Raw genomic sequence first — 23,377 nt, forward strand, 5'->3', positions numbered from 1 at the left:
CACCAAGAGTTCGGTGACGTAATGACCTTAATATAATCCTTGCTGCAGTGTATGTGACAGGAAGTGACAGGAAGTAAACATGAACCCAAGCTGTTGCCTAGCAATGTCCATTAAAATGATCTACTTGCCCTTTGTGAAATAAAATATTGTTTTCGTCTTTTAGAGAGTGCTACTAAAGATAAAGTTAGCTTAGCATTAGCAAAGAGTGAAAAAATAAGGCTCCAATTTCATCTCAAATGTATCATCACTTTTTGTTTGTCAAGTAATTCTCAGTTTACACTTCACAACTGAAGCCTTGATTTTCCTCTCGCGGACAGTTTTTGAAGCTCATGGACAAAAGTCCCAAAGACAAATCTGAAATCGTCACTCGAGCATCTGTGAACTACTGAAAGACGCAAGTCGAGAGGCTCTCGACTTGTGTTGCATTTGCAGTTGTTGCACCTGGACTGTTGGATTTTTGCATGAATAAACATCACACATAACAGTGACAGATCTGCATAGGGGTAATAGTAAAAGACTGTGGAAACAGACTTTTTTTTGTGTGCCGACGACAACATCATAACGCTGCATCCGTGTTGCTTCTCGCATGTGTTTTCCTGATGAGGGATATCATAGGCCGGGGATTCCCCCCGGTGGAAGTTCTGGGTGATCCATGTTAAAGTTGACCTGTGTTTTGTAAACAGACAAAAGTCATGTTATGTTGTGAGTTATTCATTGTAACTCACCAAGAAGAATTGTGTGATTCCCTGAGGCCTAACAAATGTGTTGAATGCATTCTGTTCTTTAAAAAAAATGTTGATTACTTTGCAAAATTAATTTAAATGTCTCTAATGTACATGTATCTAAAAGACTGCAGCTCTGAGCACAAATCCTTCGTATTTGTTCTCAAATAGAGATTCTAAAACAACATTACAAGTGAACTATTTACAGTCCACTACCTACAACTCAAAAGCACACTTTTGTTAAATGTTGTCTAACAGCTTTTACCCAGCTCGGATTAGTCTGACTCTACCTTTCACATGCAGTGCTGCACGTCATGATGTACTGAGGACATTTATCTCCACCTTGATGTTATAGACGACATTCAATTAGTAGGAGGGAAACCAGGTCAGATCCCCCCGTGAAGACACCACCTGGCTCCCCGTCTAACACTCACTGACACACATGCACACAAGTGAGAACGATTTACAGTGTATTGGTTGATTAACGCTATAGAGGACAGATTTTATGTTTTTAGGTAGTGTTTTAATGTGATCTTTTTTTTAATTTTAGCATACATTTAATTTGCATGGAACTTTTTATACTTAAATAAAATCTGTTTTTTTATTAAAGCTTACATCTGTGTATGCATTTACCTAACCATAACAGGGAGAGGGTTTTTGGGGAAATGGTAATTCGATTGCGTTGTATTTATTACATTGTATATTATGCACCCATATTAATTATCTATATTCTGGTATTTGTTAGCAGAAATTGAAGTCTTATTTCCTTATTCAACGAAAGCGTTCTGGAGCGCACCGCCTGAGACACGTAGCTGTGTGATTGGTCGGTGCTCTGTGAGCTGGGAACATGATTGGTTGAGCAGACCGCTGCCTGACCCAACGTGGCTGCACAACAGCCGGGCACGTAAAGACACACGCTGAAATGACAACCGCGCCAAGTTAGAAGGAACTAGGCGGAGGGACACGAGACGTCGCTGTGCCTTCAAGATTAAAGCAGAACTCGTCTCGTATTGAGTAGGCCAATAATCAATGTGTACTTACTGGGACTTACCGTCTTCATGTTAAGTGTGCCCTCAATCTATTACCATAGTCAGTATAGTCGTGTACTCAAGTATTGCAAAATGTTGTTAAAAATGTGTTTTACTTTGAAAGTCCCGACCGGAAAGTAAACACTAGTAGTGTGAATGAAACTGTCAGTGAGTTGTGGTGAGATAAGCATGTACATGAAAAGTGGTTCATGACAGCTCGTCATTGTATCGTCAGTCACAACTCCGCGTCCGCTGCCAGCTGACTGTAGCGCTCTCATCGACAGGTAAGACACGCTACCTGCTAGCCGACCAGCTACCTGCTAGACGACCAGCTACCTGCTAGCCGACCAGCTACCTGCTAGCCGACCAGCTACCTGCTAGCCGACCAGCTACCTGCTAGCCGACCAGCTACCTGCTAGCCGACCAGCTACCTGCTAGCCGACCAGCTACCCCGCAGCCTCCATATGTACCGCGGGCACTACTGACAGATATAGGAACGTCATTTGGTCTCGCGTAATGGCCAACGTCACCGGTCGCGGTAAACACGTACTAAAATAGGTTTTACATGTTGTCTCGAGTCAGCCCACATTGCGGCATGCATTGCGGCAGCACCACAGGTTAGGATCCTAGGTCGACGTCATGTTGGTTCTCCTGTTCTTCTCATTTGACCGAAGTACCCAACTGCACTTCGTTGTCACCGTGTACACTTGTTTGCTTTACTTCCCACATGTGTCCCAAGATTTATTCAACAGAACACACGATGCACGTCTGCCCGCAGGCTCAGCGGTCCAACACTGCCAGAGGTTTCGGGTGCAGTCGCCATCTGCTAACCATCACACGACCGACTACACACCTCTAGCGTTATCACTGAGAGGCGTTTGTGTGCAGCACACGCTGCCAAGAGTTGTCTTTGCAATGGCTAAAGTAACCTAACCTGAGCTAACAAGGAAGGTAGGAGAGGCTGAAAAAATGCGTGTCACGTGGCGATGCAGGCCACTTTAGGGTTGCCCGACATCATACGGAGTTGACAACTCTTCACACGCAGTCCACGAGCGCATTGAAAGGTCTGGACCCAAGCAAAGTCCAGGATGATCTTCTTTATTGTAATGTAACCTCGGCCTTAATTGTTTATATGCATTTTGCCACATGTAATATTAGTTATTTAAAATTTTGAGCTATTTAGGTGTAATTAAAAACATGTGTCCCATCTAAGGCCAACTGATGATGCTGTCAACTTAAATGATTAGATACAGGAGAGCATGTGAAAGCCCATACACACCTACTGTACACTCAAGCAAACATATGTCCTGCGTCCTGGTGAATTGTTGCGTACCAATTCATGGTGAGAATGTCTTTTCATTTGCTAGTCTGTTGTGCAGTGTTAGAATAAAGTCATATTTCTGTGTAAGAGACTCAGAACACGGCTTGGGACTCTGGACTCTGAATGAAACAAAGTGTAAAGAAACAGTTCTGGTCAGGGTTAAATCTCACCGTTGTGTGGCATATTGTCCACACAAATGTTCCTGGAGTCTGGAGACCGTCCCAAACAAAGCACAGATGTCTCTAAGCGAAGGGGACGCAGAGACAGTGACCCTGAGCTACCGGTCAGAGGAAACCACTGCAGAGCAACCTGTTCTATGTACCGTTATCCTTGAAATGGAACAGTGGGCCAAACATTCCATTGTAGTTGACAGATTGCAACCGTTGCTATTGAGGTCGCATGCTGCCCCTTACTTTACCAGAGGCACTGCTGCGTCTATTAGTCACCTTCCAAATATGGCTGAACAATGAATCTAAACTGTATGAAACTATCAATATGGCCTGCTGCAGCTTCATGTTATCTGTGTTTGAAAACAGCATTCTAAATGAAGTGTTGTCCTGGTCTGCACGTCATGTTCTACTGAACTAAAGATCTTTGTTTGGTTCAGATCACAGCAAAACAAAAAACAATGTTTATTAATGACAATAATAATAAATTATAATTTTCTCGAATATCACAAATGCAACATCAGTCAAAATAGACATTTAGATGTAAATTAAATGTCAGAGATGTTTTAGAATACATTTATTTGTCCAAAGTGCTCTTTAAACCTCAAAAACACATCGAGCTGTGACCCCAGAGCTCCGGTAGCTAAATACTGAACTGTGGACTTTGCGTTCTGCTTAAATCCTAAATTATACCTTGGTGATCGTGTCCCACCTTCACTCCAGCCAACCACTGCTTACACGTCAGAGCGAGGTGGTTGTTTCAATCCAGACTGGCACCAAAGGTAAAAAGGCTTAATGATAAACACAACAGCAGCATGCTGCAGCTGATCCTGAGCCAATCATTGGTTCCTAAAGAAGACACACCCATCACACATGTAATGGGAACGCTGCACAGTTACTCACATTCATTGTATGCTTTGAAACTGAACTTTAGAAGCTGGAATACCTTTAAATCTCAAACACGCAAACTTGTCACCTTTTAAGCAGAATTGTCCGCTTTGAATGTGAAATAGGACACCAGCGTGATTCATGAGAGTGAGGGGGTTTCAATCTGTCACTCCCGATGCATGCCTGAATATTTGAGTGTGTGATACCTGATGGCACAATCATTTAGACTGTATGGGCCCAGTATTAGAGGTGTAATGCTGCACCCATTTGTTTGCAGCATAGCCAGGTCCCACATCTTTAAAGCCCCTGAACAATGAGCATCCACCCAACAGGCCGTCTCTCTTCTTTGGCCTGTTTGAACCTCTCAGGACTATGTGGACACACAGACACTGAGTTTGACATATCCCCCACATCTGCTTTCACTCCACCTGTTAGGTTGCGTCAACTTCCACCTTTACTGGGTTTTGGTGACTACAAATTACAAATGATTCCAAATTAATTTAAAGTGTAACTGTCTGTTCTCTTATAAGTCAGAGAGCTTGTCAAAAAATCAAAATGCCAGTATGTGGACAGTTAATAGAAGTAGAGAGAAAGAGCCCCTGGTTTCCCTGTTCTGTGTTCCCGTTACATTCTGTTTCTTTAAATGAGCACAGTCAGTGCTCTGCGGGATAATGTAACGCTCATAGCAGTTTGAATTATGTGCACTTTCTTTCTGACAAAACAGGTTTGCGCTTTGTCATTTTGGCGAATGGCTCTAAATACTACAATACCCATGAGCCTCTGCCCCTGTTGCTCTTCCAAACGCTTCTTTGTTGACATTGTTATAATTCTTGAATTCATCCAAAATTGACCCAGAGTCCAAAAGTGAATTGATTTCAGCTGCAAATTGTAAAATCCATTTTCTCAGAACCGTAAGCATTTCCAGCTGTTTGTTAGTAAAAGGTTGTAGTTGAGAGATGTTCTGACTCACTTCATGTGCTGGTGAATAATTCAGTTGAATGGAAAAGGGCAGTTTTGCTCATTGAAGTCCTTTATTAAAGACATGATGATGATGGGATGTAATGTGCTACGGTCTAATTAGACTCACTATAACGGTCTGCCTGTCCTGTTAGGTCACCAACATGGCCTCATGGATTATTCAGATGACTGTGATGGTGCTGTCTGTCTTCACCAGCAGCAGCCAGGGGAAGAGGGACAAAGAGATCTACTGCTCTGGTAAGACCCCGGTGCTCTAACTGTACGAGGACACTGGTCGTGATATGACCAGTCTGTTCCAGAGTTATTTAACAGACATTCAATCTGTCAGGTTTGAAGCTGCTCTGCTATTTGACCCAGTGACACTAAGGTCCACTCCCTCTCGATTAACACCATTGAAGGTGTTGGTTTTGAGTTTGTTGATACATATGAATATTATCTGGGCTGAACAAAAACATTACCTGCAACCACTGTTGTGCCTGCTCATGTTCAGCATCATTTAAAAAGAATAAATGAGTTGCTGTGATCTTTCTTTATATTCTATCTGAAGGTCAGACTGTCAGCAGCTGTACCTTAATGTCTGTAATCTGCTCAGTATACGCACTCGCACAACATTACACCAGGAAGGAGCTGTGGAAGATCTACACTTGCTGTGTAACATCAGCCAATGTTTGCACGCCACAGTTCTGTTGTATCAGTGTATACGCTGGTCAACAAAGAACAGCAGTTAGTGGTGCAACATGCCCAAAAACAATGTCTCCGTTCAGCAGTCCGTCCTCCAGAGAGCACCGATAACACTGCTCTATGTCTCCGTTCAGCAGTCCGTCCTCCAGAGAGCACCGATAACACTGCTCTATGTCTCCGTTCAGCAGTCTGTCCTCCAGAGAGCACCGATAACACTGCTCTATGTCTCCATTCAGCAGTCCGTCCTCCAGAGAGCACCGATAACACTGCTCTATGTCTCCATTCAGCAGTCCGTCCTCCAGAGAGCACCGATAACACTGCTCTATGTCTCCGTTTAGCAGTCTGTCCTCCAGAGAGCACCGATAACACTGCTCTATGTCTCCGTTTAGCAGTCTGTCCTCCAGAGAGCACCGATAACACTGCTCTATGTCTCCATTCAGCAGTCCGTCCTCCAGAGAGCACCGATAACACTGCTCTATGTCTCCATTCAGCAGTCCGTCCTCCAGAGAGCACCGATAACACTGCTCTATGTCTCCGTTTAGCAGTCTGTCCTCCAGAGAGCACCGATAACACTGCTCTATGTCTCCATTCAGCAGTCCGTCCTCCAGAGAGCACCGATAACACTGCTCTATGTCTCCGTTTAGCAGTCTGTCCTCAAGAGAGCACCGATAACACTGCTCTGTCTCCATTCAGCAGTCTGTCCTCCAGAGAGCACCGATAACACTGCTCTATGTCTCCATTCAGCAGTCCGTCCTCCAGAGAGCACCGATAACACTGCTCTATGTCTCCATTCAGCAGTCCGTCCTCCAGAGAGCACCGATAACACTGCTCTATGTCGTGGTCACAGTCACCATATCTGAGAAATACTCTTCAAAAATGCTTATGATATGTATTTATCTTATATGATGCATTTTGGCCTGTATATTATATTCTTGTTGGGTCATGTATTTCACTCAAATATTGATTTTGGTCTTGGCCTTAAATATCCCAAAATCAGTTTGGTTCAGCGATCGCTTTCAGCCCAAGTGAACATGAAGCTTCAGACGATTGTCTGACCGTCTGTGCCGATAAGAATAATGAATCAAAATCCAACAATAAAATCCAGACGATAAAAAGACAGATGTTTGTATTCAATACTAATCGTGCTTTCATTACTTTCAGCTGGTATTTTGTATATTATGTTGTATAAAATATGATCAGACACTCAGTGTCACCTTAAGTATGAGTGTGTTGGACAGACGCCTGTTGCAGCTCATCAGACGAGTTAGTCAGTTCAGTGTGATAGTGACACGTAGCACTCTTTAGTTACCAGGAGTGACCTTCTAAATGACTTGTACGTGTACTGTCTCAACTGATGTTCCCTATGAGCTACAGCTTGTCTTGTTGCCATCACTGAGGTTTACCTGTGTTTCCCAGCATGCAAAGCAATTGTGGATGAACTGAACTACTCAATCAGTCAGGTGGACCCAAAGAAAACTGTCAACGTCGGCGGCTTTAGACTCAACCCTGATGGAACCATGAAAGACAAAAAGGTACAGCACACTGATGTGAACACACCACTCTGTCTCCTCCAGCTCTTGGTTACATGTAGTGATTGAAGTGAATGCTGCTTCACACTTAGCTAGCTTTTGTTCACAGCAGGTCAGTGGCATGTCAACAGGCGCTGATAGAGGATCCCTGGAGACAGAGTGGAGATACTGACAGACTGAAAATGCACAACTATAAAAACTTGCAGAAAGAGAGTGACATCATTGTGTACAGATCAGCTGTTGAGTATTTCACCATCTATGTAGTCATATATCATCAGTTATTCAATACATTCTATGATCACATGGCTCGTTTATTGTCCATTAGATAAACTAACATTGTTTAACGGGGCACTACACCAGCGTCACATTTCAATGTACTTACAGAGTACTATTGTAAGAAGTGTGATGTCTTCTGTGGCTCTGGAGGGTCTTTGTCTAGTCTGACAAACTATGATGTCATTAGCAATGTTTGGGTTGTCTCAGCTGAAGATGTTTGAGACTTTAGGTGTGGAGGTTAACATGCAGGGAAGTTCTAATGAATTATGCGAAATGTCTATTTCAGTATTGAACATTGTAGGTTCTTTTTGTTCCCCGACATTATGGAAGTGCGATAACAAATCACTAGTGTAGTAAAATGTGAATGAGGATACTCATAATTCATAATGCTCCCTCTTTTTTAAGCTTATATGCATTAGGGATGCACAATGAATGGCAGTATGGCCTACTCTACTCTACGGAAGGCCTAAGCGGACATGATTCAAACATTTTTAATGCAGTTGTCTCAGGAAGCAAAGTGTCGCTTCCTCTTATGACTTAAAATGTTTGCATCCAATCAGCTGACAGTGAATGCCTTCTGACGGCCCAGATAGAGCTGACAATGACGAACTTAGTGAAGTTAACTGAAGGATACACGCTACATACAAAATACATATATGGAAATAAGATCAAATAGATTATATTCACAAGCAGTATTAAAGGATTCCTGACAAGAAGACATCTCTGACTATACACAGTCACAAAATATAGCAGCAATACTACTACTGCAGTTTCACAGACAGCACGCACAATATTGCGAAATGTTTGAAAATACCATTTCATATTATATATTGTAGTCTGCAGTGATGTCTCGGCCTGCACATCATATTCTACATACTCGGCAAACATTTAAATATATCATTCTAATATCGCAAATCATGTAGCAATTGCAATATCAGTCCAAATAATTGCAATTAGTTAGTTTTTTATAATCCTTCAGACGATGCATCCAGGTTGTTGTTCTTGGTCTAATGAGGTCACATCCCACTGGAACCTGCACATCCTCTATTGCCCAGGGACCAGGCTATCATGAGGGGCACAGCTCTGCCATTGATTTCCTGGCCTTTAATCACTGATAGCTGCCATGAATGGTGTGTGCAAGAAATACAACAGGGCTGGATGAGGTTCCACTTGGCTGACTATTAGCCACCCTTCTGGTATGAGAACCGTGTTCATAAATCCTGTACCTTGACCTGTCTTACCATTGTTTGTTTTTCTTATGCGATGGTCATTCCAGGCAGTTACAACTTCATCAAGCTCCACCTTTATAATGGACAGAAAAAGAGTGAAACTGTTTGTGAGACAATAATTTGCGTTTTATGCGTATTATCTCATAGTTAGGGGTCTATCAGCACTATGGACAGTGCAGGGCATACGGACATGCACGCTGTTTCATTTATACTTCTTCTCATGCTCCAGGGTCTCTATTGTTTGATTTGATTTGATTTATTTGTATAAAACAATGTAAATACATGTATAAATATAAAAATACAAATAATACAAATAAATACATTAAAGAATACAGGGTGACACAAAAAAGCGAAAAACACTTGTTTCCATTGTGGCCCACAGAAGGGAAAAATCACAGACAAACATGACGACTTAATAAAAAATGATACTAATAATAAATAAATTGGTTGTTATCTTGAAGGGCCATTTCATGGTAAAAAAATTGCTTAACCCTGATTTTAAAAACCGGTTTAGAATCGCTGGCCTTGATGTGACTAGGGAGGCTGTTCCACAGCTTTGCACCCGTGAACTCAAAAGAAGTAGATCCGAAGGACTTTACATGTGGAATGACGAAGGACACGGTGCTAGTATTGTGGTTGGAAGAATTTAGTTTAAATGAACCTGATAAATATTCAGGGGCCTGGTTATTGACAATATTGAACATATGGTTGAGTTTGAGTTGTTGAACTCTAAGATTCATGGGCAGCATATTGACCTGTCTGAATTGAGTAGGACCTATGAGCATTAAGGAGGAAACGTATGATTTTGTTCTGCATAATCTGTAACCTTGGTCAGGCCAGAGTACCAAGAAGAGCTGGCATAGTCCATATGACACTGGATTAGAGCTGATGTGAGTAGCCGTTTTGTTTGAAGATCTAAATGTTTGGCCTGCCTATATAGGAATTTCAATTTTGCACTAGATTTGCTGATAACTTTATCAGCTATGTGATCACCCGATAAGGTCTGATCTAGCTCCAGACCAATGTATTTAACACAGGATTTACTGCTGATAACAGTACCAGCACAGGCTACATCGATAGTGTCATTAACCAGGAGTCGTCTTTTGGATCCGAACAAGATCGATTCAGTCTTTCCTAAGTGGAGAGACAGTTTGTTGTCTATCAACCATTCTCTCACCGACTCAAGTTGAGAGGACAGGGTTTGCTGGATTTCTGCTACATTTTTGCCAGCAACCAACAAAGCAGAATCATCAGCATACAACAGCAGCTTGCAGTTAACTGCTGAGGGCATATCATTGACATATATGAGAAATAGAAGGGGACCCAGGATTGACCCTGGGGAACCCCGCATGTAACTATAGCTGGAGTAGACAGGGTGCCCCCTACATCTACTACCTGCAGCCTTCCATCAAGGTAGGATTTGAACCAGGCTATGGTTGGTTCATTAAATGCTAAGGCTTCTAATTTGAGTAGGAGAATTTTGTGATCCACAGTATCAAAGGCTTTTTGTAGATCTAGAAGAGTCATACCTGTGTAGTTGCCTTTGTCTTGCTCATGTTTGACATAGTCCAATAAGTGGATCAAGCAAGTATCTGTGGAGTATTGTGATCTAAATCCAGATTGGAACTCATATAAGAGTTTACTATCACTTAAATAGTGATTGACTTGTTCGTATACTATTTTCTCTATAATCTTTGATACAATGCTCAAAACCGAGACAGGTCGATAGTTGCCCACTTCTGTCTTAGAGCGCTTTTTGTGGATGGGAGTTATTCTAGCAGCTTTTAATTCCGCAGGAATTTTGCCGCTAGAAATGGATAAATTTGCAATATACGTTAACGGACTAGTAATGAACTTGGCACCATCTTTAAGAAATCTAGAGGGTAGGTTGTCGAGACCGGTAGCCTTGTTCGAATTTAGAGAAGTTAAGTGGCCCAGCACTTCATCCTCCGTCACCACACGTAAGCTAAAACCATTTGGCTGAACACCCTTTTCTGTATAGAACTTTTTTACATGTTCTGGACCATATTTACCCAGACTGGAAGGCAACACTTTGACTAGATTGGAGGCAATTGTAGAAAAATAATCATTAAAAGTGTTTGCCACTTCCAGTGTGTCGAACAAGATACTACCATTTTTATCTAGACCTATATTCTGGGGTTTAGGTTTAGTTGAGTCAGAGGGCCCCATACTACCTAGAAGCTTCCACAGTTTTTTAGGTTGAGTTTTAAATTCATCCACCTTTTCCTTATAGTAGTCCGATTTAGCCTTGTTTTTTTTGTATTGGACTTGGTTTCTAAGGTAAATAAACTTCTCATGCCAGACAGGGTCTTTTGTTTTGACAAATTTACGTGAAGCTTTATTTTTTTCGTTGACCAGATGAATAATTTCCCCAGTGATCCAAGGATCAGAATTGTTTTTGATACGAACTGTTTTATTTGGGGCCACTTGGTCCAGGACTGACACAAATTTAGTTTTGAAGGTTTCCCATGCTTCGTCGACAGTTTGACAACATAAAACAGCACCCCAATTTACTAGACCTAGTTTGGTTTCAAACACCTCTGTGGAGTAGTTTTTCATACACCTTATTTGTTTACTAGTATGTTGGTTGGTGGTCACCTTTTTACATTTTCTGGTACAGTAAACTAACATATGGTCACTGACCGTAATACTTGATACACCACTATACGCAATTCTATCTGCGTCAGACACAAGGACAAGATCTAGAATGGTGGACGTAGTGGGATTAACCCTGGTTGGACTGGTTATTATTTGAGTAAGATTGAATGTTGACATAAAATGGTCCAACGATTTGCGAAGATGATTGGTTTTCTTCGTCTTTAAGTCAGTATTAAAATCCCCTAGTATGACACACTCATTGCAAGCAAAGTTATCACAAGACAAGCAGGATTTTTCAAGATTATCATAAAAGTCCATTTGTTTGGGAGCACGGTAACAGATGCCCACTATAATAGGCTTAGTCTTAGGCAGTAAGAGTTCAAACCACACAGTCTCTGTGTCCTTGTCTAAATCAGTCCTGCCGTTGAACGTGATGTCATCTCTGATGTACGCACCAACACCACCTCCCTCGCGGTTACGATCCTTGCGCACGAAATGGTAGCCCGAGATATCTACCTCGGCATTGGAGACGGAGTTGTCAAGCCACGTCTCCGTGACCCCGATCACCGCCGCTTTAGTCTCGTTTGCGATGATACGGAGCTCCTCCATTTTGGGAAGAAGGCTGTGTTAAGAATGAAGATCGAGTTAACAGACTGAGATCGAGGCATTTAGCTCAATTCAAGCAATAACATTTATTTGTGACAGAAGTATTATGTCCAGCAGTTAAACGTGCACGGACTCTAGCAAAGGCAAAGAGTGCAAAAGTGAAACCTAAAAGTGCTTATACAGAGTAAGCAGGCGTGTCCATCTGGTTCTCCTTGTGGAGCCATTGGTCAAAATCAAAGCAGAGGCGGATTTGTTTCTAGCATTCAAATGGCCTGATGGAGCACTGGGCAACTTCGCCCACACTGGCTCACGTCCGGAACCTGCCTTCTCTGGAACGTCAGTGTGTGTGAGATGTTAGTGTACAGCATATTGTTAACACTTAAGGTGCAGAAAAGGAAAGGGTGCAGTTCTAAACTATTTCGAAGTCTCTGTGTGAATAGATAAAAAGAGCTCTTCTCCTACTCTAAGATGGCAGTTTCTGCCCTAATCTGGTGGTTTAAGCAAGCGTTACTTTCAGGGCCACTGTATCTGTTCCTATCGTACGAACGGGTGACGGAATGCCCCATTCGGCGTTTTTGACCTACTTACAGTGACCTCACAACTCCGCAATATAAGCTTTACAAGTATAGCGCATATTATTTAACAGTGAATGAATATATTTTATTTACAGCTGCGGGTGTTTATGTGAAGGAAGGTCAAGGCCTTATTTTTCAAAGGCTCGTACACCAGGGGGTCTACCTGAGTTGCGTCGTCGGTTGAGTCCTGTGGTCCAACGAAGTCATCATGGACACCTGGAACGTTGGAATCGTTGAAGAATGAATCCGTGAACGTAGGTAGTGAACACCGTGGACAAAACCATTCAACCGCCGATTTACCCAATCGCCGGTACTCTGACAAAGGCATGTCCAAGCACTTACGATGCACCCAAGTATCACACGCATCACAGCAGAGCGCTGCTTGGTTACCTCTGACGTTCGATACACACACAGCACACGGAAACTGAACAGCTGGGGGGCCGGGATGGAGCTGTACATCACCAGCTACTAGCACCAACAAAACAAACGGATACCATCCTGCACCAACAGGACGCCGCCATGTTTGTTTTTGTTTACGTCTCGCGCTGCGGTCGAGATCTCGTCTGTCAAGAGAACTTCCGGCGGTCGTCACCAGTAGGCTCAATACCCATCGCTTCAACCAGAATAGAATCGATTCTCGGTCATATTTCAGTAGAAAGTCTTTCGTATATGATTCTAGAGGCACTAACACACCTCCCCTATCAAACAAGGGCCTTGTCGTTTGCGAACTAGTTTTAAAATTCAAGAAAATTACGAGCAGAATTACAGCTAAACGACTAGTCGCCATGTTGGTCACGTGATCTCCCAAGATCACGTGATCGCGCGCCGTCGTCCCGCGCCGTCGTTTCCTCAGGAAGACACTTAGGTCATCCATTCTGTGGGCATGCATTACAAGGAAGGTTATTGTAGGATATCACCATCCATACATCCTATATAAAACACACATACATTCACAGGAATACAGGCTCGCTCGCCAGGTTAGCCACTTAGCTCAACTTTGGGCTATTATTTCAACGGCTAATTACATGACAAACACTTACTGACAGTAAATGCAGTAAAAGAACATTAACTACAACTACAAACGGAACAGTTACGCCACATAGGTTCAGAGTTACAGTTCTATGACTTACATCGTCAATGACGATCTGATTCGACCGCAACCGGAAGCGGAAACAGTTCGCAACGTCAAATACAATTTCAGAATAAAAGCACCCTAACTTCATCAAAAGTCGAAATTTCGAGATACGATCTCGAACTTTCGACTTACTAAGTCGAAATTTCGAGATAACAGAACCTTTTATTTTTTCCTCACAGTGGCGGAAACGGGCTTCCATAGTTCTTTTTGTCACATGACCTTATATCAAACCATTTATTTTTCACCTGAGCCACAGTCCGTATCTCAGGGGACACAACATTCACCACCTCGCAGCCCAAGCTTCCTTTTTCTTTAGCTTCATCACTCCCTTGGAAACATTTTGGAAAAATGTGCCTTTTTTGTCTTCCATCTCGGACACTATTGTCTGACTTTCTTCAGTAGTTGTTTTTCAGTTTGAGGACTGTGCTTCTCTCTTTTACAAGAACTTCACCGCTTTCTTCATGATAAACCTTTCAGCAAATATAATTCTTTATATAGAGAAATTAGGGCGTGGTAGTAAACATTCTACTGTTTTGTTGCTGTAACTAAAAAAGCAGTTTGAGCACATTTTAAGATACAATACAATAGATACGAATTTTGTTGATCCCACATCAGGGAAATTCAATTGTTCTAGCAGCTCAGTAGTCTTAAGAAGAAAAATGATTGAGTGATTAATAAAAATGAGGTTGGATAAAAAACAACTACAAATAAAATAGCACAGCAAAGTACATATACACAGCTCTCACTTATCACTTATTGCACGAAATTATTGCACAAGAAAATTGGTGTGTAGCATTGTACTGTATACAACATGAATAAATATTATTGCCCAATATATATAATTTGTATAACATCTTTTCTTCTACATAGTTGTCCTCAGTCTCATCTGCTTAACTTGGTCATGGAGGCATCAACATGTAATAGAGATGTTAAATTAACAGTGAAAACTCATCATAGCTTAATTTAACATCAGTATTCATAATTACACTTCATGTTTACTTCTCCTGATCTTTACCTCCTATAACAAGGTCCATAGGACATCTCAATAAATACACATGTTATATTATATAAGTGTTATTTACTGCTTTTTTCGTGTTATAAATGTTAAATATTTAACTGCAAAGTAATAATGCGTGTTTGATACTTTAATTTGTTTGCATTAAATCATACTGGGATGTTTGCTGAAATTGATAGGATGGCCCTACCTAGAACATGTTCCACCAGCCGCCACTGCTACAAAGTCAAATATTAGACGAAGAAGAGAAGATGTTATCAAAGCAGATTTACTGACCTTGTACATACGGTTCATATAATTGCTTCAACCTTTTGCCTTCGTTCTCACCTGTGTTTGCATTGCTCATTTTGATTTTGTTAAATATGTAAATATGCCCAGGGCTCATTATAACTCTAGGAGTGATAGGATTGATAGTAGTAGAGATAATGTTATCAATTTGTGTAAGACTTAACAAATTGACCATTTATAGTTCTTACAACAATAAAGTTATTCTGATAAAATGTGATTTATTACAGACAGCTTCAACAGATTTTCAGGAAGTGATGTTTAGACTGTAATTAAACTCTGTAATGGTGCTGAGGGGAACATACTGAGTACATGTTTACAACGGGTGTAAAGGGGAAATGTGGAGTTGACCCTTGTAGTGCTACACACCTGTCCATCTCGTGTATAAAAAGAAAAGCCAGTTTTATTTATACTCCAATATCACAGATTTGTCTCAAGGGGATGAACAATCTGTAGAGAATAGGACACCTTCAAGAAACAATGTGCGCTGTACCATGACATTATTAGTGTTGAATATTGAATGAGTGGATATGGTGTTCAAATCCCACTGCAAATTGTTGAGAAAAGACTAGTGTTAGAACACAGAGTTAGTTTAACCCAGACTAGTGTGGAGCTGTGGAAACACTGGTGATGTAGCGTTTGTGTGACACTAAGAGACGTCATAGATCAATGAGTTGGCTCCCCCTCACTATAACTTGCAGAGGGAAAAGTTCATGTGGTAGCAAACACCATGTCTTACTTGGGTTGCGTAAATGGCACCAACAAAAAGCCAGGACTCCATTTTTTGACAAAAATGTTTTGACTCTCTGGCAAAAGTCTGACACCATGAACAGCAGCCCTGATGGAACTATGTTCTTCTCAATAATGGAGTCTGCATTCCTGTCATCCAAGTGTCCTTCATGGTGCTCCTGATGCTGCTGCCTGTCATTCCTGGCTTCTCATGAAGCAGTTGTCTTCAGGTGAATTCATTTAGATATGAATGCTAATTACTGTGTGTGTGTGCGTGTGCTAACATGCAGATTGTAATGTATTGAATAAAGAACAGATACAGTGAACATTATAGCATCAGTGGTTCATTAGTCTCACGGTGGAGAGCGGTTTTTCTTTCCTTTGGATAGGTTAGTGTAACTGTGCTCAGCTTTACTGCTGTCATGCTGGAGTCACCAGGCTAGGATCGTGTGGTTCCACCAGAGAGGAGCTCCTCCTCTGTCCTTGGCTGACACTAACCTCCACCTGTTGCATTGTTTGGTCAATGAAATGTTACTGAGCCACAGAAGGAGCCAAACCTTGATCCCGTGCCCTCCCGGCTCCCTCCTTTTCAGAAGCTTTTGACCTGGTGTGAATCGGAGAGGGAGGGATGTCACAGCTTAGATGCCATCAGTGAGGAGGATTTGCAGGTTTTAAGTCTCTGCTCTTTGGCCTCCTCACAGTAGGACTTCCTGGGGGCATGGGGCTGCTCTGTGGCACAAAAGGTAAACCTGCCTGCTGCAACAATGACAAATTTAAGGCCTCCAAAGACATTGAACTTAGTTGGAGCGGTGATCTGATCTCATGGTGTCCGGTGTGAAGCCATGCATTGAGAATGAGAGGATGCACAATGTCCACCTGACACAGTGACACATATCATGTGACTGAGTGGGCTGACATCCCGCTACCAACATGCCATATTCCTTGTTTGTTAAATCGATAAGCAGAAATGTTTGCCACTGAGAGATAGTTCCAGCACTTATCTCCTCCTAAAGCTACAATTATTATTATTTTCTTTTTGACAGAGCCAGGCTCACAATTTAGCCCTTCTTTAGTGCCTCATGCTAAGCTAAGCTAAGCACTTCCTGACTCTGGATGGATGTTGATCTTGTCATTGACAATGACTGGAAAACAGAACAGCCTCTTTCTCAAAGATCTGCCCCATCACTTCTAAGCACTGTGCCTGGCACCAGCTGCTCTCCATCCTCCACATTCAGCAGTTAAGCAGCTCTAGGCTATGAATTAATGCTATGCTAAGGATGATGTAATTTACAGTCCCAATTGCCAGCTAATTACAAATGGCTTCACCATTTCTCTCTTGCCACAATGAAGTGATATTATTATGATCATCAGAACCATTATGCTGAACTTTCTTATTCACTAATCCATGCTTTAAATGGCATATTGGTCAAAATGACATTTCAGCTTCTCTTTCTACTCACCGCTTTAATGACTATCGTTATTATTATTAATTTATGGGTCTTCATTGGTCCATAACACCAGGACAATGCAATTGAAAGGCCCCTGTCCACAGCGGCTCCCTGTCCAATGGGAATTGAATGGAGGATAGCATCCCTGAGAAGCCTATTCTCTGGCCCAACCGGTCTCTCCGCCCCCCGGCCCACCACCGCCCCCCAGCCCCATTCTTCAAACAACACTGTGACTGACAGCTCCCTTTCACACGACTCCGACTGGCAAGGAAGGGCTTTAATTCCAAACCATTTTGTAGCATGGCATGATAAAGACTCGGGCTGAGATGGACCGACTTGGTCTTATTGTCGGGCCGGGGGAGTTGTCTTCTTTTTTTCTTCTTTTTTTAATGGGGTTTGGATGAGATTGAGGATTCAGTGTGAGTTTACTTTCCAAACCCGGTTGTATCACGTTCATATATTTGATGAGAAAATGCACCTTTGAGGTGTCATGATGTCCTCGAGTTGTCCATGTAGTTTGATAACTGTATTCATTTTGACAATATAAACTGAACAAATAGAAATTAAAAAAGTAAGAAATGAATAATGTCCACGAAGCCATCATCATGCCACCCTAAGATCAACAGCAGCCTGTAAGCAGAGCTTCTTGTGTCCTGTGTTGGTCCAGCACCAGCACATGAATCACCAACAACTGTCATTTGGGCTTAATGGCACGAGTAACTTCTGGTTCCAGCCCCTCAACAGCGGCGACTCACTGCTTCTCTTAGTTTTTATTGATGGGAAAGAAAATATCTGGAATATAGAAAACATTCTGTACATTCTTAGACCAAAATATGGTTTATTGATCGAGAACGTAGATAATAAAAACATCAGCCCACTTAAATCTGTCCCTCAGATATGCTGGACGAGACATAATCACTCATTTCACCTACGCAGTGGATGACATGTCACCACTGGTGTCAAAGTCATCACAAGCAGATTTTGATTGATAGGTGAACCTCATCGTCATTGGCCTGCCTGACCTACATCCCTCGGTGCTCGCCCTCCAACCTTTGGCCCTGCGCTGGAACACATTCTGTTGACCGGCCAACTTCCTTCCTCCTCAGCACAACAGTGTTGTCAAGCTCAAGGGATCTCCTGTGAATGAATGCAACAGTTAGAGAGGTGGGGGACCTGGAAGATGGAGGGATGAGACTCGTTTTCACTAGGAAGGAGCTCTCTGTTGAGCGGAGGAAGAGGCAGGAAAACAGATGGCGGAGAGGCCCTTTGTCACTTTGTGACATCTCGAAGTGTGTGTGTGTGTGTGTGTGTGTGTGTGTGTGTGTGTGTGTGTGTGTGTGTGTGTGTGTGTGTGTGTGTGTGTGTGTGTGTGTGTGTGTGTGTGTGTGTGTGTGTGTGTGTGTGTGTGTGTGTGTGTGTGTGTGTGTGTGTGTGTGTGTGTGTGTGTGTGTGTGTGTGTGTGTGTGTGTGTGTGTGTGTGTGTGTGTGTGTGTGTGTGTGTGTGAGAGAGTGTGTGTGTGAGTGAGAGATGTAATCAGTAGGCTTGGCCCGGAAAGGAACACAGTCCATTCTGAAAAGAGACAAAGGGTTCAGGGAATAATAAATCTGCACCGTTACAAAATCCAGTTCATCGGTAAGATGCCCTCCAACCCTTCCCTCTTCCTCTCTGTTCCTCACCCCCACAACCCTCCCCCACACCCACCCTGACACCTTTTGACCAAAGAAGACAAGGAAGATTTCCTCCTTTGATCATTGGAGGATGGAGGGGGATGAATAGGCCAAAAGAAGCAGCAGAGCAGAGGCTGAGAAAAGGAGCTGTTTACCCTGCACTTGGCTTCTGTCACCCAATCTCCTTGGTGGGATGGTGGAGCAGGGTGCTGCACCTGTCTTGACCCGTCTAGACACCACCGCCTCGCTGTTTTGTCCTCAAAAGGGGGGAGAGGAAGAGGATGGTGGAGTTTGGACGGAGAGGTGGGGAGGGTGTGCGCTCAGGTTAAAAGTCAGAGTTGGAGGGTGAGGTTTGTTAGTGAGGACGGCGGAAACAAGAGGTCACCCTGCTGACCCGCACAGAGCCCTGTGGTGTAGCACAGCTGACCTCTGAGGACTGTCAGCGGCACAGTGCTTCAGAAAGACCATTTGTGTTCTTTGGTTGTCATGGCATCACATGTGCCATCGTAGATCTAGAAGTACTTTTAATATTTTAGGTTCGTTGTTTAATTTGTTTTACCATATCTTCAGCTTGGTACTTGTGTTTACCCAAAATTCATTTGAGTTAGTATGGGAAACATTGGGAAATGAGAGGAATGTCATCGGACAAAAGATCCAGACCGGACCAGGACGTCAGAGCACCAAACATCTCAACGTCTGCTCGCTCTCGCTCTCGCTCTCCCCTCCTCTCTCCTCTCTCTCTGGGCCAGGTACCTCTGGCTCGCTCAGAGACTCACCTCAGCGAGCTCCTTGATGGGGTGTGCAGCAGCATGAGTGACTACGCTCTCCATGTGGACCCCCACAGCCAGCACAGAGGGTACATGAGGTTTGCTCCCAGGAGCAGCGGGGCCACCGGGGACTTCCCCGACTTTAAAAACTTCCAGTTCGACGGACCTGAAGCATCCAACGCCCTCAAATTCGCAGTGAGTGCAAAAGTGCAGAATGAAAGTGTATTTGTGATGGAGCTATAACGTGGACTGGTTTAGGGTTTCACCAGCTTAACCCTTCACGGTCTGTGTCCTTCCTAAAGTCTGAGTAACAACTGGCTACTTCCACCAGTGAATTGGATGCATATCTGTTTTTGTAAACAGGAATTATTGCATATATGCAATAATAATTTAAACTTAAAATCAAAAGAGAAAGAAATATTGGAACGACACGTATCAAAGAAGTTAGAACTCATAAAAATGAAGAGATATACTGATGTGTGTGACGACTGTAGCGGGTTGGCCCTCGGCTTTATATGAACAGCTGCTGGCTTTGCAACATTACGCCATGTGCCGCATCGGTAGAGTTTTGTTATGAATGGGACTTAAATGTGGATCATGTTTCCAGGTGCAATAGAACAGATGATTCCTGCCGTGTTGACGTGATACAATAACTACTCTCACATTCAGAGTGACCTGCACACATCGTGAGCTTTGTGCTGGTTCAGACATTTATGATCGGATGAAGTCAACCAGAGAGCAGCTGTATCTGTCTTGCATGTGAGATGCTCGATGTAATGTTCTAGTGTAGTACGGTCACACGGCGAGGTCTCTCTTGAAAAACATCCCTCTTTAAATTCAACATGTCGTAAACCCAACGGAGGTTTGATCAGGACAGGGCAGTGGATCCGATAAAGGTTCCCCATGCAAGAACAGAAGCACCTCAAAGGCTTTAGTCAGTGTTTAAACCAGGGGTCTCAAACTCCCGGCCCGCGGGCCGAATCCGGCCCGCCACATCATTTTATGTGGCCCGTGAATCCGCCAGCGAAAAAAAACAAAAAAAGTTAAAAGAAAACTTTTTTTTAAATTTTTTTAAAGTTAGACTTGATAATAAAAATATCCCCATAGTCGAAATTATGAGATAGAAAGTCTAAGTTATGAGATAGAAAGTCATAATGATGAGATACTTAAACATAGAAGCAGCTCTTTGGCTGGTTACTGTACATGTAACATGGAAATGTATTGTGAGTACATTGAAGACTACTGAAGAACACATGAAATACTTCATCTGGGATTGTGCAAACGCACCCTTGAAAGGATTTTAAGCATTCAACAAAGTTATTGTAATAACTTCTGTTTGATATTTTGTCTTTGATATTTTCTTTAATAGTTTGATCTTTGATAGAGTAATGTGGGTTTCTTAACCCTAAATTAAAAGGATTTAAGTTATAACAGAAATGTGCTTAAATATATTTTTACATTTATATAACTGCATGTACAATATTTTAACACTTGAATAAACAATAATCAAATGCAGAGAGTTATTTACCAATATGTTGTGAGTAGTTACATTTACAACCGGCCCTTTGAGGCGACCGTGATACTGATGTGGCCCGGAGAGAAGATGAGTTTGACACCCCTGCTTTAAACTCACTCCTTTTATCATGTGCTTTAGTCTGACTGACTCGAGGTGCATGTCCACATGGTGTTTGCTGTACTACACATCGGTATGATCTGGTTATCGTAGACAGACCTGAAGCTTGGAAGCTTTGTTCAGGATTCAAGATGTATTAAGCTCCAACCTGATCTTGCTGCTCGCCTCATTTATTACCCTGAACCTGACGTTCACGTCACATCTACATATTGCCAGGACTAGCTGCTGAAATCAAAATGGAGTGAACTGGTATCAGCTTGTGAATATAAGTGAATCTGAGGAGTTGTGTCTCAGCGGTGTGGTCAAAATGGCTGAAGAGTTTGGCAAGCGGAGAGGAAACATGGCGTCCGCGCTGCAGACAGTGTGAGCAGCACTGTGCGCTGTGCGTGCATGGCCCAGCCTCCGCTCTGCTTCCTCAGGCCAAGTCTGTCTTCTGTGCTTGTTTTTCTCTCAGTGTGAAAGCGTCGTGGAGGAGCTGGAGGATGAGATCATCTCTCTGTTCAGCCAGGACACGGAGCATGTGCACCAGGAGTTATGCAACACTGCCTCAGGTACCGAGCCCTAGTGCACACAGCACGTCTACAGCACGTCTACAGCACTCCTCACATCAGCTGCAATCGCTTTCATTACAATAAAGCCGGGAAATTCATGGCAATTTATCTCAATACACGGATGTGGTAATATTCATAACATTGATAGAACAGCTCACATGCTTTTGTTTCTGCATTTTCACAGCTGAATGTATTTCTCTTTGCTTGGAAAGATGAAGATGAGTGTAGAATGTACTGGTCTGGTTGTATTGAGTATTCCCCTGCTGGGTGTTGGATCCACAGTCTTATGTAACAGTGAGGGAGATGCCATGTTGTTAGGATGTGACTCAGCTGGAAGACACAAGACAGAATTATACCATTTCACACAAACGGAGCACAATACATCATGGTGGTTTTACAATGCGACACAATGCAACCTTTAATGAAATGTTTATGAACGTCACCACCTCAACACCACTGCTCATATTCTTGTCTCTTGTCTTTGATTTCAGACTACTGTAAAGACAGCCGTCACACGAACCAGGAGCTGTAGCTCACCAGCCTCAGCGGTGAAGGCGGGACCACTTTTGTAATAGAGATCATAAAAAAGAGGCTTTAGCAAAATCTGTTTTTCACAAATAATTGTCAATCTTTTTAAATAAATGAAAGGATGAAATCTTGAGAAAGCATTTTGTTCCCGTTGTTCTTTGTCTGCGGCTTGAAGTCGCTGCTCACTGGAGTCAGCTGCTGCTGCTTCACGAGTCACAGCTACGAGCCTCACGCTGATGAAGCTGCTGCTTCTTCACGAGTCACAGCTACGAGCCTCATGCTGATAAAGCTGCTGCTGCTTCAGGAGTCACAGCTACGAGCCTCACGCTGATGAAGCTGCTGCTGCTTCACGAGTCACAGCTACGAGCCTCACGCTGATGAAGCTGCTGCTTCACAAGTCACAGCTACGAGCCTCACGCTGATGAAGCTGCTGCTGCTTCACGAGTCACAGCTACGAGCCTCACGCTGATGAAGCTGCTGCTTCACTAGTCACAGCTACGAGCCTCACGCTGATGAAGCTGCTGCTTCTTCACGAGTCACAGCTACGAGCCTCACGCTGATGAAGCTGCTGCTGCTTCACGAGTCACAGCTACGAGCCTCACGCTGATGAAGCTGCTGCTGCTTCACTAGTCACAGCTACGAGCCTCACGCTGATGAAGCTGCTGCTGCTTCACGAGTCACAGCTACGAGCCTCACGCTGATGAAGCTGCTGCTGCTTCACTCGTCACAACTACGAGCCTCACACTGATGAAGCTGCTGCTGCTTCACGAGTCACAGCTACGAGCCTCACGCTGATGAAGCTGCTGCTGCTTCACTAGTCACAGCTACGAGCCTCACGCTGATGAAGCTGCTGCTGCGTCACGAGTCACAGCTACGAGCCTCATGCTGATGAAGCTGCTGCTTCTTCACGAGTCACAGCTACGAGCCTCAAGCTGATGAAGCTGCTGCTGCTTCACGAGGCACAGCTACGAGCCTCACGCTGATGAAGCTGCTGCTTCT

The 23,377-nt window shown here is 43.1% G+C and overlaps 1 protein-coding gene across 1 annotated transcript; it reads left to right on the top strand.

Moving 5' to 3' along the window:
- Window positions 1-1,907: 1,907 nt before the first annotated feature.
- cnpy1 (canopy FGF signaling regulator 1) lies at window positions 1,908-22,508 on the top strand. Its single transcript, XM_079284877.1, has 6 exons — window positions 1,908-2,034; window positions 5,239-5,341; window positions 7,202-7,317; window positions 19,649-19,861; window positions 21,754-21,850; window positions 22,342-22,508. The coding sequence occupies exons 2-6, from the start codon at window positions 5,248-5,250 to the stop codon at window positions 22,380-22,382; spliced, it is 561 nt and encodes a 186-aa protein (XP_079141003.1). The 5' UTR covers window positions 1,908-2,034; window positions 5,239-5,247; the 3' UTR covers window positions 22,383-22,508.
- The last annotated feature ends 869 nt before the right edge of the window (window positions 22,509-23,377 follow it).

The sequence above is a fragment of the Melanostigma gelatinosum genome (genome assembly GCF_949748355.1).
Source record: "Melanostigma gelatinosum genome assembly, chromosome: 15".
Classification (NCBI taxonomy): domain Eukaryota; kingdom Metazoa; phylum Chordata; class Actinopteri; order Perciformes; family Zoarcidae; genus Melanostigma; species Melanostigma gelatinosum.

What these genes read in the sequence shown, in the direction of transcription:
- cnpy1 (XM_079284877.1), top strand. Translation starts at nt 5,248, where the DNA reads ATGGCCTCATGGATTATTCAGATGACTGTGATGGTGCTGTCTGTCTTC. An exon ending in CAAAGAGATCTACTGCTCTG is followed by an intron (nt 5,342 to 7,201) that starts GTAAGACCCCGG and finishes TGTGTTTCCCAG; the next exon opens with CATGCAAAGCAATTGTGGAT. An exon ending in GAACCATGAAAGACAAAAAG is followed by an intron (nt 7,318 to 19,648) that starts GTACAGCACACT and finishes TCTCTGGGCCAG; the next exon opens with GTACCTCTGGCTCGCTCAGA.